The sequence below is a fragment of the Elgaria multicarinata genome, chromosome 11, assembly GCF_023053635.1.
Source record: "Elgaria multicarinata webbii isolate HBS135686 ecotype San Diego chromosome 11, rElgMul1.1.pri, whole genome shotgun sequence".
NCBI classification, from domain to species: Eukaryota; Metazoa; Chordata; class Lepidosauria; order Squamata; family Anguidae; genus Elgaria; species Elgaria multicarinata.
Genome location: NC_086181.1, coordinates 47,185,865 through 47,201,406, shown reverse-complemented (window position 1 = coordinate 47,201,406; position 15,542 = coordinate 47,185,865). Strand labels below are relative to the sequence as shown.

Here is a 15,542-nt window from a genome sequence, read left to right as displayed (position 1 = left end):
CTGGCTGGGGCATTCTGGGAGTTGTAGTCCAACACATCTGGAGTGCCCCAGGTTGAGAACCACTGGTCACTAGATGATCTTTGTGGTCCCTCCCAACTCCACAGTTCTATGAATCTAGGGCCTCATCTACACCAAGCAGGACATTCCGCTATGAAAGCGGTATATAAAAGGCTGGAGCCCTACGACGGCTTTATAGCGGCACTGAAGTGCACTGACAACGGTTGGGGCCCAGGACACATCTGCACCAAGCAGGATATAACACTAGGAAAGGGGTATACGTGTCAATGGGCCCCATCAGTTTATTTATATTTATTTATTATTTATTTATTTATTACATTTATATACGGCCCCACAGCCGAAGCTCTCTGGGCGGTTCACAAAAGTTAAACCAGTAAACATTAAAAAGCATACAAAATTTAAAAACCACCAGAGACATAAAAAAACAACAGTATAAAAACATCAGTATCCATTTAAAAAACAACAGTTCTGGGGTCCGTTAGAAAACAAACTTAGCGTTGTTAAATGCCTGGGAGAAAAGTCTTAACCTGGCGCCTGAAAGATAACAATGTTGGCATCAGGTGAGCTTCATCAGGGAGATCGTTCCACAATTGGGGGCCACCACCGAAAAGGTGCTCTCCCTTGTTGCCATCCTTCAAGCTTCCCTCGGAGGACCTTAGATGTTGAGCGCAGTGTACGGGAAGGTTCATGTCGGGAGGGGCGTTTCATCAGGTATTGCGGTCCCAAGCCATGTAGGGCTTTATAGGTTAAAACCAGCACCTTGAATTTGGCTCAGAAACGTATAGGCAGCCAATGCAAGTGAGCCAGAATCGGTGTTATATGCTCAAACCTCCCTGTTCCATCTATCAATCTGGCCGCTGCATTCTGCACAAGCTGCAGCTTCCGGACCGTCTTCAAAGGCTGCCCCACATAGAGGGCATTGCAGTAATCTAATTTGGAGGTTGCCAGAGTATGGACAACTGAAGCTAGATTATCCCTGTCCAGGTAGGGGCAGAGCTGGACCACCAACCAGAGTTGGTAGAAAGCAGTTGTCCGTGCACTTCAATACCACTATAAAGCAGGGGTGTGGCTCCTGCCTTTTATATACCGCTTTCCTAGTGCCATATCCTGCTTGGTGTAGCTGAGCCCACTGATTCTATGACCCACATTTTCCCCTTCAAAACTATTGTTTTATTCTAGTCCAATTTATGCAACTAAGATTTCTTTAACTTGGGTGAGAGCCCTAGAAAGAACCAAACTGGTTTCAGACGGAGCTGGCCAAATGCATGAAAGACATATTTGGCCTTTTGATGGTTTCTCCCCCATTGGAGCCTGGGAACAGGGCAAGAATCCAGTCACTCTCCCTTTGGGACAGCAAAGATGAGCTGCAGGGAGGGGCAGCTGACAGGAAAACTATCCAAAGGGCAGCCTCTCCCTTCTGCTAATTGCCTTCCCTCTCCCATCCATCACAGCCCACAGATTGCCTGTCCTGCATTTATTTATTTAAAGAATTTTCATGCTGCTCTTCAGCCGGAAAGGCTCCCAGAGCAGCTACATGCAGTCAGCAAAACAAGACGGCCCCTTGCGATATGAAAAGGCACGGCACGCAAGGAAAAAAGGGTGGGAAGGGAAGAGGAAAACGTTGCGTGCTCTTTCAGCATGGCGGGTGGAATGGGACCTCTCCTTCTGTTTCCTTCCCCAGATAGGTTCCCATTTTGAAGCCTGAGCTGCTCCCGTTCAAGAAAAAAGAAACACGCACCCTCCTCTTAGTAACCCAAACCTCACTCTCCTCTTTCATGTCTAATGTCTTAAAAGAGACATTCATGGGGTTTGGAATATGCCTTGAATGCACTCTGCACGCGCTTGTGGCTACTCTCTTCCTTCCCCTCCCCCCAGATGTTTAAGTGCTAAATCCTGGCCTTCAAGAAAGGTTTGGGGGCTGAGGCCTGAAATGCGCTGGGTCAAGTTAAGTTCTGCCTTATCACCTACCCTGCAAAAGAGGGGTACCCAACCCCTAAATGACCGCCCCGCCTCCCTTCCATAGGTCACAACTTTTTCGTCCAATACAAGACTTGGTTTGTTGGTATTACCAGCATTTGCTACAGTTTTGCCCAACCTGGTGCCTGCCGGATGTTTTGGACTGCAATGCCCATCATACACAGCCAGCTGGCTGTGTATGATGGGCATTGCAGTCCAAAACATCCGGCAGGCACCAGGTTGGGAAGGTGGGTACTTATATGCATTTATTTATTTATTTTATTTCTATACCGCCCAATAGCCGGAGATCTCTGGGCAGGTCACAGTTTTTTCCCTAAGTTCATCCTCTAATTGCTCTTGCTTGAACTACTCTGCAGCCTGTGCTCCCAAACCTGCCTTTTCCTCCACCCCCCACCTGTACCCATCAGGGTTAACCCATGCTCCTTTGGGGGACTGATGTCTGAAAGCAATTGGGGATTTGGATGAGGTTTATCCTCCACCAACCCCCTTCCACCCTGACGGATCACCTCCCCGGGGTGTTGGTAAAGGCCGGGGCTGCCCAAAGGAGGTACCACATCTTCACACGAGTGATCGTGAGCGTCAGAACCCCTCCTGCCGTAGCATCTGCGGGCCGGCCAGTGGTTTCGAGGGCATCGACGGGGCGTCGGGCTCATGGACTGCAAAGATCTCTCCATTGTTATCGGCCATGTGGGCTTGATGGAGCCTCCAGGGTTGGGGGCAGTCTACCGCCCCCCCAAAAGTAGATGAAGGAGGACCTAGAGAGCAGCAGGGCCGTGGCACTTATGTGCTCCCTGCTTATGGGGCTTTCTGTTGGGGCCTGTGGCTGGCAGCTGTGTGAAAGGGCTGCTGGATGAGACAGACGTTTGGTGGGGCCCAGCTGGGCTCCTCTGAAATTCTTAGATGCCCAGAGAAGTTCTCAGCAGCACCGAAACCAGTTTCAGGCATCCAGGGACTTCAGTAGCTTGAGAACGCAGAGGGCAGGAATGTTTTGTACTGGGGATGCAGCGGAGTTTCCGAAATGTGACTCCTGCCACGCTTTCTCACCCGCTGCCATGCTCCGATCCCCCCCCCGCCCCCGCGATGTCGAAGTCCTCCGTTATCTCGCAGCCAGACTTACCGTTAGCATCCAAGGCCGCTGAGGGTCCCAATCCGGTCGAGCTTGATGCCAAAGCAGCCTTGCTGCCCCATCTTCTTGGTGCGCCCCCGAAACTTCTTCTGGGTGTTCACGAAGTCATTTAAGAAGTGGATCCAGGCACGTTCCTCGGAGGGCGTTGAGGGGCTGGGGGGGCGGCGGAGGGGACGCTGCCTGCTCAGGAGTCGGGACAGGGAGTCCTGGGGGAGCGAGGGGGGGTCCGCTTCATGGTCAGACAGGAGAGTAGCCAGATCTTCTCCTAGGAGCTCCATCAATGTCTGTTGGGAGAAGGAAGGAATTAGTGGGGGGGGGGCATGCGTGCATTTGACTCACTACTATTGACAAAGAGGGCCCCCCCCACAAAAACTCATCCCATAGACAGGATGCTGTGCCCTCCCCAGTTTAGCCTACTTTCCTTGATGTGCCATTTCCCATGTAATATTTATCCACACACACACACACACACACACACAAACACGCCAATAATGGTACATTGAAATGTACAAACTTTTGTGGAAAGTGGTTTGTCGCAGTAAGAGAATCGGAGCAGGGTGTGTGGGCAGGACGCCTGGGTCCTCTGAGAGGAGCCTGGGGCAAGGAAGAGACACCAGCCGGGTGCCCAGAAGAGCCCAGGGTGGGGTGGGGTGGGGGTCCAGAGGGTAGAACAGTGGGGCTGGTGGGGTGCTGGGCCCTCTACCTACCTGGGGTGAGCGGACCGGGCTCTGGGAGGCCAGAGGCAGGAGGAGGAGGAGAAGGAAGGCAAGGAGGGGGCAGGAGAACCTCATTCTTGTCCAAAAAAAAAAAAGAGGAGTTTCTCTTTGGGATCCAAGCGGGTGACCCTGGGGGGCCGGTTGGGGGGGCTGGTTTGGTTGTGTCTGGCCTCACCCCCGTCCATGGCTTTTATAGGGCTGCTCAGCCCCCCCTCCCTGGCCCATCCCCTGGGCAACAGTGGCCACCCCTTGCTGGCAGAGACAGGGGGCTGTTGCCCTCATGGGGGGCGCTTTTGTCCCCCAGTGAAAGGGCCGTGTTGCCCAGGGGATGAGTTACGGGAAAAGGGGGGGCAAAGAAAGGGCAGGGGGGAGGGAGGGATGGGTGCGCAGCAAGGCTGGGTTGAGAGAGAGAGAAAGAGAGAGGGGGGGGAATAGAGAAGAGAAAAACACAACACAATGTGGAGAGAAGAGAAGAAGAAATGAGGAAAGAGAAAGAGGGAAAGAAAGAGGAAGAAGAAAAAATACTAATATGACGTGGATGAGAGAGAAGAGAGGAGTGGGGAGATATTGCGGGACAATGCGGCATTTTGGATTCACCCCAAAAAGGTCCCTGGTCCCCGAGAACCTCGGCCCCCCTTTTCCTTCCTGCTCCTGTCACCCCACCATCTGTGCGCCCTCCACACAGTTCCCTCCCTGCCACCCTGTAATGACCTCCCCCCCTGCCCCCTTCTCCCCACAGAGCCCCCTTCCCAAATCCATCAAGGGGGGACCTGGAATTGCCAAGGAAACCTTCCCCAGGCTGAGAAAAGGCCTGGCTGATTCTTTCTGCGCTGCAGGCGGGTTTCCCCAGAGACGGTCAAAAGTCACCCAGGGAGTGCAGCAGCTCCTTCCATTCTCCTTATAAAGTTATTAGAGAAGGCAAGTGTGTGTGTGTGTGTGTGTGTGTGTGTGCGTGTGTGCTGGTGCTGGTGGTGGTGGTGGTGGGGAGCACTGAGTGGACCTGTGGGTCTTTCCCCTGTAGGGGGCGCAGAGTGAGGAGGGGAGCAGGTGTGACTCGCACCCAGGACTTCCAAGCACCTTGCAGTGCAACAAGTCCAAAGCCAGAGGTGGAGCGCCATTTCCAAAAAGCGGGGTGGCCTGTCAGATGTCAATCGCTCAACGCCAACCTTGAATCCCCCCTGGCTGATTGTCCCTGGCGAAGCTAGGGCTCCCGGGGAAGGTTCAAGCATGGACTGCCCCAAACCTCCAGGACAGAGATGATGAACTTCATAGAATCATAGAATAGCAGAATTGGAAGGGGCCTACAAGGCCATTGAGTCCAACCCCCTGCTCAATGCAGGAATCCACCCTAAAGCATCCCTGACAGATGGTTGTCCGGCTGCCTCTTGAAGGCCTCCAGTGTGGGAGAGCCCAGGTGGCAGCATCACCTTCGCCGGCCGCCATAATTCACAAAGAAAACAAAAGAAGGAGAAAGAAGAACCTTCTCATCTTTTCATCTTCAGCAGGAGAGGCTGTGGATGTGTTGAACCAGTGCCTGGCTGCGACAATGGACTGGATGAGGGCTAATAAACGGAGACTCAATCCAGACAAGACTGAGATGCTGTTAGTAGGTGATTCCGCTGACAGGATGTGTGTGTGTGTGTTCTACCAGTTCTGGATGGGATCCCACTCCCCCTGTTCGTAGCTTGGGGGTTCTTTTAGACCCATCATTGTCACTTGAGGCTCAGGTGACCTCGGTGGCACGGAGTGCCTTTTACAAACTCCGGTTGGTGGCCCAGCTACGCCCCTATCTGGACAGGGATAACCTGGCTTCAGTTGTCCATGCTCTGGTAACCTCCAAGTTAGATTACTGCAATGCGCTCTACGTGGGGCTGCCTTTGAAGACGGTTCAGAAGCTGCAGCTCGTGCAAAATGCAGCGGCCAGATGGATTTCGGGAACCAGAAGGTTTGACCATATAACACCTGCCCTGGTCCGCTTGCACTGGCTGCCTGTGTGTTTCCGAGCCCAATTCAAGGTGCTGTTTTGACCTATAAAGCCTTACACGGCTTGGGACCACAATACCTGACGGAACGCCTCTCCCGACGTGAATATACCCGGTCACTACGTTCAACATCTAAGGTCCTCCTCCGAGTGCCTACTCTGAGAGAGGCTCGGAGTGTGGCAATGAGGGACAGGGCCTTTTCGGTGGTGGACCCCAGACTATGGAACGATCTCCCTGACGAGGCTCGCCTGGCGCCAACGCTGCTATCTTTCCGGCGCCAGGTTAAGACTTTCCTCTTTGCCCAGGCATATGGCGGCACATCTTAATCACTCACATGTTTATTTTTAACTGTTTTTAATGCTTTATGTATATATGTTCTGCGTTTTAGAATTTTAAATTTTGTATACTCGTTTCTATTTCAATTTTAGAATTTCTGTAAACCGCCCAGAGAGCTCTAGCTATGGGGGTGGTATATAAATTAAATAAATAAATAAATAAATAAATAACCAGAGTCACTTTGGAATATGGATCCAAAGAAATCAGTATCAAATTTGGAGGTTCTTTCCAAAATCCGCCGTGCGATTGAGGAATAGTCACATCGTCCATCATGAATTGGCACCACAAATTCTCAAGATATCTCTACTCTTGACATCTGCCACCCTGTTTGCATTCTCGTGACACCCATAATGTTTTTTCGGGATAACCCCCATCTGTCCGTGCAATGTAGGAAACTTTTAGGATGAAAAATGGAGTGTGAGAAGGGCTGTTGACATGGCTCTAAAAACTACAAAGTCCATGATGCAGTGCAAGGACGAGGGAAATATGGAAGTACAGAAACATTGGCCAGGTGTGTGTGTGTGTGTCTTTAATTAAAGCCAGCAACATTGAAGAAATGGCAGCTGAGCTGCGTGAAACAGAGCTGGCTGAAATTCAAGTTGGCCACGGGGCTGAATTCACTGGAAAGTGGCCTTGGGGAAGGCCAGTGCAAGGAATGGGGCCTGGATTCCTTAAAAGGGAGGTAATCAGGTTTACCTGAAAAACACTGCAACACACATACACATGGAGCCCAGAAAGTTTACTCGACAACCACTGGTGAGAAAAGCACTCTGTGCATGCTTGTTTCACACATTCAAGTGTTGAACCTGACCACAGCCATCCACAGGGCTGTGTGGTAGCTCGTTAAAACCCTAAAGAAGACTTCCCGAACCCGGCTCCCTGCAGATGGGTCAGACTGCAGCTCCCAGCATCCCAAGCTAGCATGGCCGTTGGCCATGCTAGCTTGGGATGCTGGGAGCTGCAGTCCGACCCATCTGCAGGGAGCCGGGTTTGGGAGGGCTGCTAAAATATAACGGTGTTGTGGACTTCCCAACTGGATGGGGAAATGGTGGTCTCTCCCTGCAAGTCGTGGTGGTAGTGGGGATGACGCCCCCCCCCCCGGTGCATCTTAATTAACAGCACCGCATCCACCAGGATTAAGCAGCCCAGGGAGCTAATTAAACGGAGGGGTTTAATGCTCGTTAAGGCCCATTGCGGGGCTGACTTCTCCGCAGCTCTTTGTCCATCCGTCAAACACGCCAGCAGGAGGAGGGCCCACATGTTCTCCCCCCCACAACACACACCCAGGCCTGAAAGAGCGGCTCCTCATCGTTGCAGGCGCTGGGATTAGCCAAGCAAACGGACATTCCTGCCCGAGATGGCACCGGAGCCGCAGCAACAAGCGTTGGACTGGGAACCATCCTCATCCACGCCGAAGGAAGGTCGCCACTGCTTTATCCGAGCTAAGCTCCTACGCCTTCAACACCTGCAAAAATTAACGGGTGCAGCATCTTCCCCTCCCAAAAATTTTTGGATGGCGCCCGTTCATTCATTTGGTTAATGGTTAAATATACCTCGGGTTCAACTTGGGGTTGGGAACATTTCTGGCCCAAGAACTTTCCCATACAACAGTAGCCCAGATGCTATGGGAAGGCCCAGTTGATTTGAAACAGGTGGCTTTGATAGAAGTTTATTCCAGAGGTCTGGGGCCACCACTGAGCAGGCCCTTTCTCTTGTACTCACCAGCCTAGCCGCCCTTGATGGTGGGCAAGTGAGAAGGGCCTCTGCTGATGACTTCAAAGTGTGGGCAGGCTGGACCGGGAGACCACAGTTCAAGAAGGACGCAGAGAAGCTGGAGCGTGTTCAGAGGAGGGCAACCAGGATGATCAGGGGTCTGGAAACAAAGCCCTATGAAGAGAGACTGAAAGAACTGGGCAGGTTTAGCCTGGAGAAGAGCAGATGGAGGGGAGACATGAGAGCACTCTTCAAAGACTTAAAAGGTTGTCACCCAGAGGAGGGCCAGGATCTCTTCTCCATCCTCCCAGAGTGCAGGACATGGAATAACGGGCTCAAGTTAAAGGAAGCCAGATTCCAGCTGGACATCAGGAAAAACCTCCTGACTGTTAGAGCAGTATGACAATGGAACCAGTGACCTAGGGAGGTCATGGGCTCTCCCACACTAGAGGCCTTCAAGAGGCAGCTGGACAACCATCTGTCAGGGATGCTTTAGGGTGGATTCCTGCACTGAGCAGAGGGGGTTGGACTCGATGGCCTTGTAGGCCCCTTCCAACTCTGCTATTCTATGATTCTATGATCCTACGACCACCCTTCAAGGACTATGGAATTAAACTATGTAATTTGCTACCACAAGACGTCGCGATGCTCACCGATTTGAATAGCTTTAAAAAGGGGGTTGACAAATTCACGGAGGAGGTTATCCATGGCTAAACGCTAAAGTATCAGAGGCAGTGTGCCAATGTGCACTGGTTGTTGGGGAACATGGAAGGGAGGGTGCTGTTGTATTCAGGTCCTGCTGTTTCGCAGAGAACTCAAGAGTTCTGGGTGCCTTTCTTGTTCTATTCTAGGTAAGGTAGACCAATATACTCTGACAGCTGGGAGTTTGGATGCCCAGGAGGGGGACAGCCTGGGAAGCAGGACTCCTGGGTTCTTTAGAATTCCACACTCTTTCTAGCTGACCCAGCGTGACAAAGGAAGGGCGGCATATGATGTGAGCTGCAGAAGAAGGGTGTCTCGGGGACACAACTCATCTCTCCCCCTCCTGCTCCCCAGCTCTCTGAGCCCACTGGGCTGCTAAAAATAAATACTTTGACCCTCTGCATACACAACCCTCTGCTCTTGGCAAGAGGTGATGGCAGCGGTGATACTGAATGGGGATCTTCACCACAGAGGGGGGAAGAGGGGCGCATTCCTGGCCCGGGCCCGGGGGTTTCCCCTGCCGACCGAGGCATTCAGGCCGCGCTTGGCTGACGTCAGAGCAGGCCTCTGCCTCAATGGGTGTTTGGGGGTGAAAGGCCCCATTGATCCCACCATGTTTTCCCTTCTTCCTTCCCTCCTCCTGCAGCCGGATTCTGTGGGACCTCTGGCACTGAAGGACGTACGGAAAGAGCAGCCTGGGTCACGTTGGTTTGTTTTCAGCCGCTTGTGAAAGATCTTTCTCCGATAGTCGGTTTATTGTAATGTTTGGAAGTGAGGGCTTGCTGTCATATATGATGTAACTGGCTGTAGCTACGCTATTAGAGTTCCCTGTTTTCTGGGCAAGGCAGGTGACGAAGAAGTGGGATAGAGGAGGCCGCAGCAGAAGTGCCGTCAGCTCACCAAGAAGAAACGTCAAACGTAAAATAAAACGTGCAGAGACGTTGCAGGAAAATATCAGAAAGGAGGAGATGTGGAACAGGCCTTGAACTGAAAAAGGGCCAAGTCACAATGTTGGACCAGAGCTGCAAAGCCATTTCTGAAAATGTGGCTTTGGTTAAATCTAGGGTGACCCTATGGAAAGGAGGACCGCGCTCCTGCATCTTTAACAGCTGTATAGAGAAGGGAATTTCAGCAGGTGTCCTTTCTACGCGTGCAGCACCTGGTGATATTCCCTCTTCATCTTTGAAAGCTGCAGGAACTATACTAGAGTGTCTGGATACAAAAAGAGGGCAGGGCTCCTGCAGCTATAACTGTTGTGATGAAGAGGAGATCTCACCAGGTGCTGCATGCATACAAATGACACCTGCTGAGATTCCCTTTTTTATGCAACTGTAAAAGGCACAGGAGCCCTGTCCTCCTTTCCAGATGGTCACCCTAGTCCAACATATCTGGAGGATACCATATGAGGAAAGGATGGCCTAGAGATGATTCCATCGGCGGACATTTCTTCCAGGGCTGAGTGCCCTGACCCTGAAAACAAGTTCTGGAGCTGTGCAGCCTTTGGGAGCGATGGCCCTGGGTCTGTGTTGTGCCAAGCAGAGGTGCAGTGAGTGCACAGGCTCGCAAGCCTGATCATGGTTCAAACTTAGCTTGCGGGTTTGATTCTTCCCGAATTTGTGTTCAGGTTCTGCTCCCCACCCCACCCCGTCGATGATGTACATTTGGCCTACCAGGAGGGATGAATCAAGTGCAGTGGCCTTCACAAAAGATTGCTCGAAAACCAGGAATCTCAGCGCAGGGGAGGGGGAGAGCAAAGAAGACGCCACATTCTTGCTCCTCTCCGGCGTGCCCCTGCCCTGGCGCTGCGCCCCATTACCTAAAATGTCGTCTGATTTACGGTCAGCGTTTAGGGAAAGCCATAAAGGGTCTTTACAGTAAGGACAAAAAGAGGCGCAAGTGGGGCAGCCAAGGAGAAGGTCAGGGGGAGGTGCCCGCCCTCACATGCCAGCCGGCGTGACTCTCTGCCAACCGGCCTCAGAAACACGGCATTGGAGAGAGGTGCGAGGGCAAGAGAACAGGCGGGGGGAGGCGTCCGGCTCGGCTCGGCTGGAGGGCCCTGTGACCGCAGCATCACCAGAGCTTCGCCCTGTAAAAAGCCGAAGGCAGATGACCCACGACTCCTGCCCCCCCGCCCCCGTAGCGCTTTCTACGTGCCAGTCTACTCCAGAGCAACCCACTTCTCCTAACCCTGAAATCTGGACGTCTAATTTCCACCCATCCCCTACTCTCACAACTGTAGCTCATTCCCATCTCAGCAGCTGGGGCAGAAACGGGGGCTGCCTTTTCTAAAATGCTCTGTCAGCCTTCTCCAACTTAGGCCATATCTACACTGAGCAGGAGAGGACACTTTGAAAATGGGTTAAAAACTGTATCTGGAGTGTGCCCTGGGCCTCAACTGTTGTCACTACTGTTATAAACCGTTTTAAAGCAGTAGTGTAGATCCTGCCCTGGTGCCTTTCAGATGTGTTGGACTGCAACTCCCAGCATCCCCCAGCCAGCAAGCCGTAGCTGGGGAAGGCTGTTCTATGTGCATAGATGGCGCAATCATCCTCATTGAAAGAGCTTTTCTCCCAGAGAACCCAGGAGTCCGGCATGCCACTCCCCACCCCAGCTGAATGCTTGATGAGTCTTCTTCTTCGGCCTTCAGCCCAACCTTGCTTGCTGTAGTCCATCATGTCCCTAGATCCCTTCCTAGGATAAACTGCAGCTTGAACCACCTGGCAATGCATCATCCGTGCCACCTGTGAAGTGACCATTAGGACTCCTGGCCTTCCTCTTGTGCGCTTAACCCCCTCAGCTAACGTTTGAGCTCTGGGAAAGGCAGTAAGATGTCGTTATCCAGTGCTGGAGGTCTGGTCTCCAAATGTGAAACTGTCTGGGTTCTGGGGGCATGATCCATGGCACATATTCAGTTCAAAGTGGGGCACTAGAGTGGCTGGGTCTCACTCTCCACCTATGATAACTGAATGTGCGCCTTAGAATCATAGAATCATAGAATAGTAGAGTTGGAAGGGGCCCACAAGGCCATCGAGTCCAACCCCTGCTCAACGAAACCCACTTTCCCCTGTGGCTGGATGCACGTTGCAGGAGATCTGTCTTGCAAGAGAACCTCTGCGTATTATGGATCATCTCCACCAGTAACCTATCAAGGAATCCCTCCATTTCTTGGAACACAGTTTGAAAATTCCCACCATAACTTCCCTTCAATTTTCGGATTACCCTCTCCATGGATAGAACATATTACACCTGTCCTTTGCCAACTGCACACATTTGTGGAGGATGCCTATTATCCCAAGCTATTTCAATCTGGGTTCAGGCCTGGCTTTGGGATGGAAACAGTTTTCGGTGCTCTGATGGATGACCTTCTATGGGACAAAGACAGAGGGGGTGCAGCTCTATTGATCCTGCTTGCCCTCACAGCAGCTTTTGACACCATTGACCACAGTATTTTTAATTTGATCTCTACAATCATCAGAAGAGACCTTGCTGGTGTTACCATAACCTGCAGATTGCCATCTGGTGACAACCTGGAAACGGGCCTTCTTTGTGGTGGCACCCATTTTGTGTAGTGCCTTCCCCCTGAGTATGCAGGAGGTACCAACTGTGGCATATTTTAGGTGCCAGTTAAAGAACTCCCTTTCCACCCAGGGCTTTTCTGACTAATTGTGTTGCCCAGTTTGTTGATTGTTAGTTCTCTGATTTTAAATGTTTCAATTGAGAATGGGCATGTTTTTTTTTTTAAAAAAAATGTTTTTAACTGAGATGTTTTGTATTTTCTGTTTTAAAACATTTTTTACTGTGGATGTTTTTCAGTTCAATTTTTAATGTTGTAAACAGGTCGAGGTGTCCTTTTAGATATTGTCAAGTGGTCTAGAAATAGATTATAAACGGTTCTTCCAGTCCATTTCTGGGCCCAATTTGAAATGCTGATCTTGACCTTTAAAAGCCCTTCATGGCTTGGGGGCCAGCGTACCTAAAAGATCATTTATTGCCACATGTAGCCGCCTGTACATTGGGAGATCCTCTTCAGCTTCCTCTGCCATCAGAGTTGCTGTGGACAGGGCCTTTTCGGTGATGTCTCCTACGTTTTGGAACACTCTCTCCAGAGAAGTTTGCCAAAGCAAGAGGCCCACTCTGATGTCTGACTGGTGTGTGATTTTTTGTTTTCCCTGGGCTTTTAAACTTTTGTTGATCTCTTTTATTTAGATCAGCCTTCCTCAACCTGGGGCGCTCCAGATGTGTTGGACTGCATCTCCCAGAATGCCTGGCTGGGGCATTCTGGGAGTTGTAGTCCAACACATCTGGAGCACCCCAGGTTGAGGAAGGCTGATTTAGATGCTGCTTTTATACAGTCACTCTTATAGCTTTATTTTAATGTATTGGTTATTCTGTGGTATTTGTAACATTCATGGTGAGCCTCTTTGATAATGTATTTGAATGGTGGGGTATAAATCGCTATCTATAAACAACAACCCCAGTTGCACCGAACTGTGCAAATACCACAGTGATAAGGGGAGAACTTGCAGGGTGGTGGGTTGAGCACTAGATGGAGCTTTAGCCTTTGGGAAAGCTACTGAGATCCAGGGATCCTCTGGTGTGTGAATCTGGTGAATCCTCTGGTGTGTGGTCCAGTCCCCTTTTTTATTTAAAGCCATCCAAATTGGTGGCCATCACCACATCTTGCAGTGGCGAATTCCATAGGTGAACTATGTACTTTGTGAAGATGGACTTCCTTTTATCTGCCTCGAAATTCCCAACTCTCAACTTCATGGGATGATCCCAGTGGGTTCCGGTATTTTGGGTATTCCGTTTCTCCACACCGTGCATACATTTGTACACCTCTGTCATGGCTCTCCGCACTCACCTTTTCTCTAAACAGTCCTAGATGTGGTAACCCCTTGCTTATAGGGGAACTGTTCCAGCCGCTTAATCATTTCGGTTGCCCTTTTCTGCATAAGAACATAAGAAGAGCCCTGATGCTGGATCAGACCAGAGGTCCATGTAGTCCAGCACTCTGTTCACACAGTGGCCAACCAGCCATTGGCCAGGGATGATCAAGCAGGACATGGTGCAACAGCACCCTCCCACCCATGTTCCCCAGCAACTGGTGCACCCAGGCTTACTGCCTTGGATACTGGAGATAGCACACAACCATCAGGGCTAGTAGCCCTGGATAGCCTTCGCCTCCAGGAATTTATCCAACCCCTTTTTAAAGCCATCCAAATGGGTGGCCGTCACTACATCTTGCGGTAGTGAGTTCCGTAATTTAACTATGTGCTCTGTGAAGAAGTATCTTTTCTAACTCTACAATATCCGTTTTGAGGTGGAGTGACCAGAACTGTACATATAGATTTGTATGACAGCATTAAGATATGGATTTATTTTCACTGGCAACATGGAATTTGCATTTTTCACAGCAGCTGCACACTGGGTAGACATTTTAATTGAGCTATACATTAAGCCCCCAAGATCCCTTTCCTGGTCAGTCACTGCCAGCTCAACTCCATCAGCATATGCATGAAATTACTTCTTTTTTTTTGTTTGCCCCAATGTGCATCACTTTACACCTGCTTACATTGTACCACATTTGCCATTTAATGCCCATTCCCCCAGTTTGGAGAGAGCCTTTTGGAGCTCTTCAATATCCTTTTTTTGTTTGTTTTAAGCACCTTCGCAAATTTGGCCATCTCCTTCCTCACCCCTACCCGAATTCCAAATTATTCATGAACAAGTTAAATAGCACTGCTCTCCATACAGAACTTTGGGGGCACCCCACTGTTTGCATCCCTCCATTGTGAGAACTCTCCATTTATTCCTACTCTCCACTGCTGATCCATGAGAGGACCTCTTCTCTTCTCCCGCAAGTGCAAGCTTTGCTCAGGAGTTTTTGGTGAGAGACTTTGTCAAAAGCCTTTGAAAGTCCGTGATCCTTTTAAATGTGCCTCCAAAATGAAAGTTGGCTAAATATTGAGATGATTCTTGACATTCTCTAAAAGAAAGTATGGATGGCACAGTAAAGATCTATGCCATCCTACCCATGGAGTCTAAGATGTAGGGCCGGCCCTACCATTAGGCAGAGTAAGATGGTTGCCTCAGACAGCAGATCCTAGGGACAGGAGACGGAAATAGTGGACGGTGTTGGAGGATGGAGGTCTAAGTGTACCACATAGCCTATCCTAGGCCACCTAAGCTACCCTGCAGCCCTCAGGTGCAATGATGAAGTAAGATTCAACCACCAGTCTGGTTGCCTTCTGTACATGGGATGGTGCTGGGGACGCCATCTTGTCCTTTGCCTCAGGCAGCAAAACATCTTGGGGCAACCCTGCTAGGATGAAGATAAATGTCCTGTTGGAAGACATATAGAATCATAGAATAGCAGAGTTGGAAGGGGCCTACAAGGCCATCGAGTCCAACAAGGCCTACAAGGCCATCGAGTCCAACATCCTTGAAGAATTCTTGAGAGAGGGCAATGGTTACCAGGAGACCCATTCACTCCACTCACGTCCTACTATAGTATGATTTTCTTAATATAAAACGTGGGTTTCTGTTTTTGTCAAAAGTTTGGAAGACGTTAATTGTGAGGGGACACAGAATGTACTTTCCTCTTCATCAGAGGCTCTGGATGAAATTTACCTCATGGCCGCCATTTTGTGTGAGGTAAATTCCATCACCATCGTACCCAGTGGCTATTGGTTTTTTTAAATGGTTTTACAGAGCGCCCCATTATACAGCAGTGCCATGTTGCCAGACACAATTTGTGGTATAACTTCAGGCTATTTTGATGTGGTGCTATTTCACAGCCAAGAGTATTTTAATTTTTTTTCCAGTCATGGCAATTTTCAAACAAGGGCTCCTGGATAAAGTTGAACTAATATTTCTGGTATAATCCTGCGACAGGTCTGTTTGATAAAAGAATAATCCTAAAGATTTTAAAGTCGTAATATTTCCCCTCAAACTCAAGGATAGTCAGCG

The 15,542-nt window shown here is 50.2% G+C and overlaps 1 protein-coding gene across 1 annotated transcript; it reads right to left on the bottom strand.

Moving 5' to 3' along the window:
* Positions 1 to 3,114: 3,114 nt before the first annotated feature.
* Positions 3,115 to 7,501, bottom strand: LOC134406006 (C-type natriuretic peptide-like). Its single transcript, XM_063137233.1, has 2 exons — positions 7,439 to 7,501; positions 3,115 to 3,405 (listed from the first exon to the last, which is right to left on the bottom strand). The coding sequence occupies exons 1-2, from the start codon at positions 7,499 to 7,501 to the stop codon at positions 3,115 to 3,117; spliced, it is 354 nt and encodes a 117-aa protein (XP_062993303.1).
* Positions 7,502 to 15,542: the final 8,041 nt, after the last annotated feature.

Excerpts from the sequence above, each read along its gene's own strand:
- LOC134406006 (XM_063137233.1), bottom strand. The coding sequence starts at position 7,501 with ATGTCCGTTTGCTTGGCTAATCCCAGCGCCTGCAACGATGAGGAGCCG. Across the intron at positions 3,406-7,438 it reads AGCCGCTCTTTCAGGCCTGG|ACATTGATGGAGCTCCTAGG; the intron begins GTGTGTGTTGTG and ends TTCTCCCAACAG.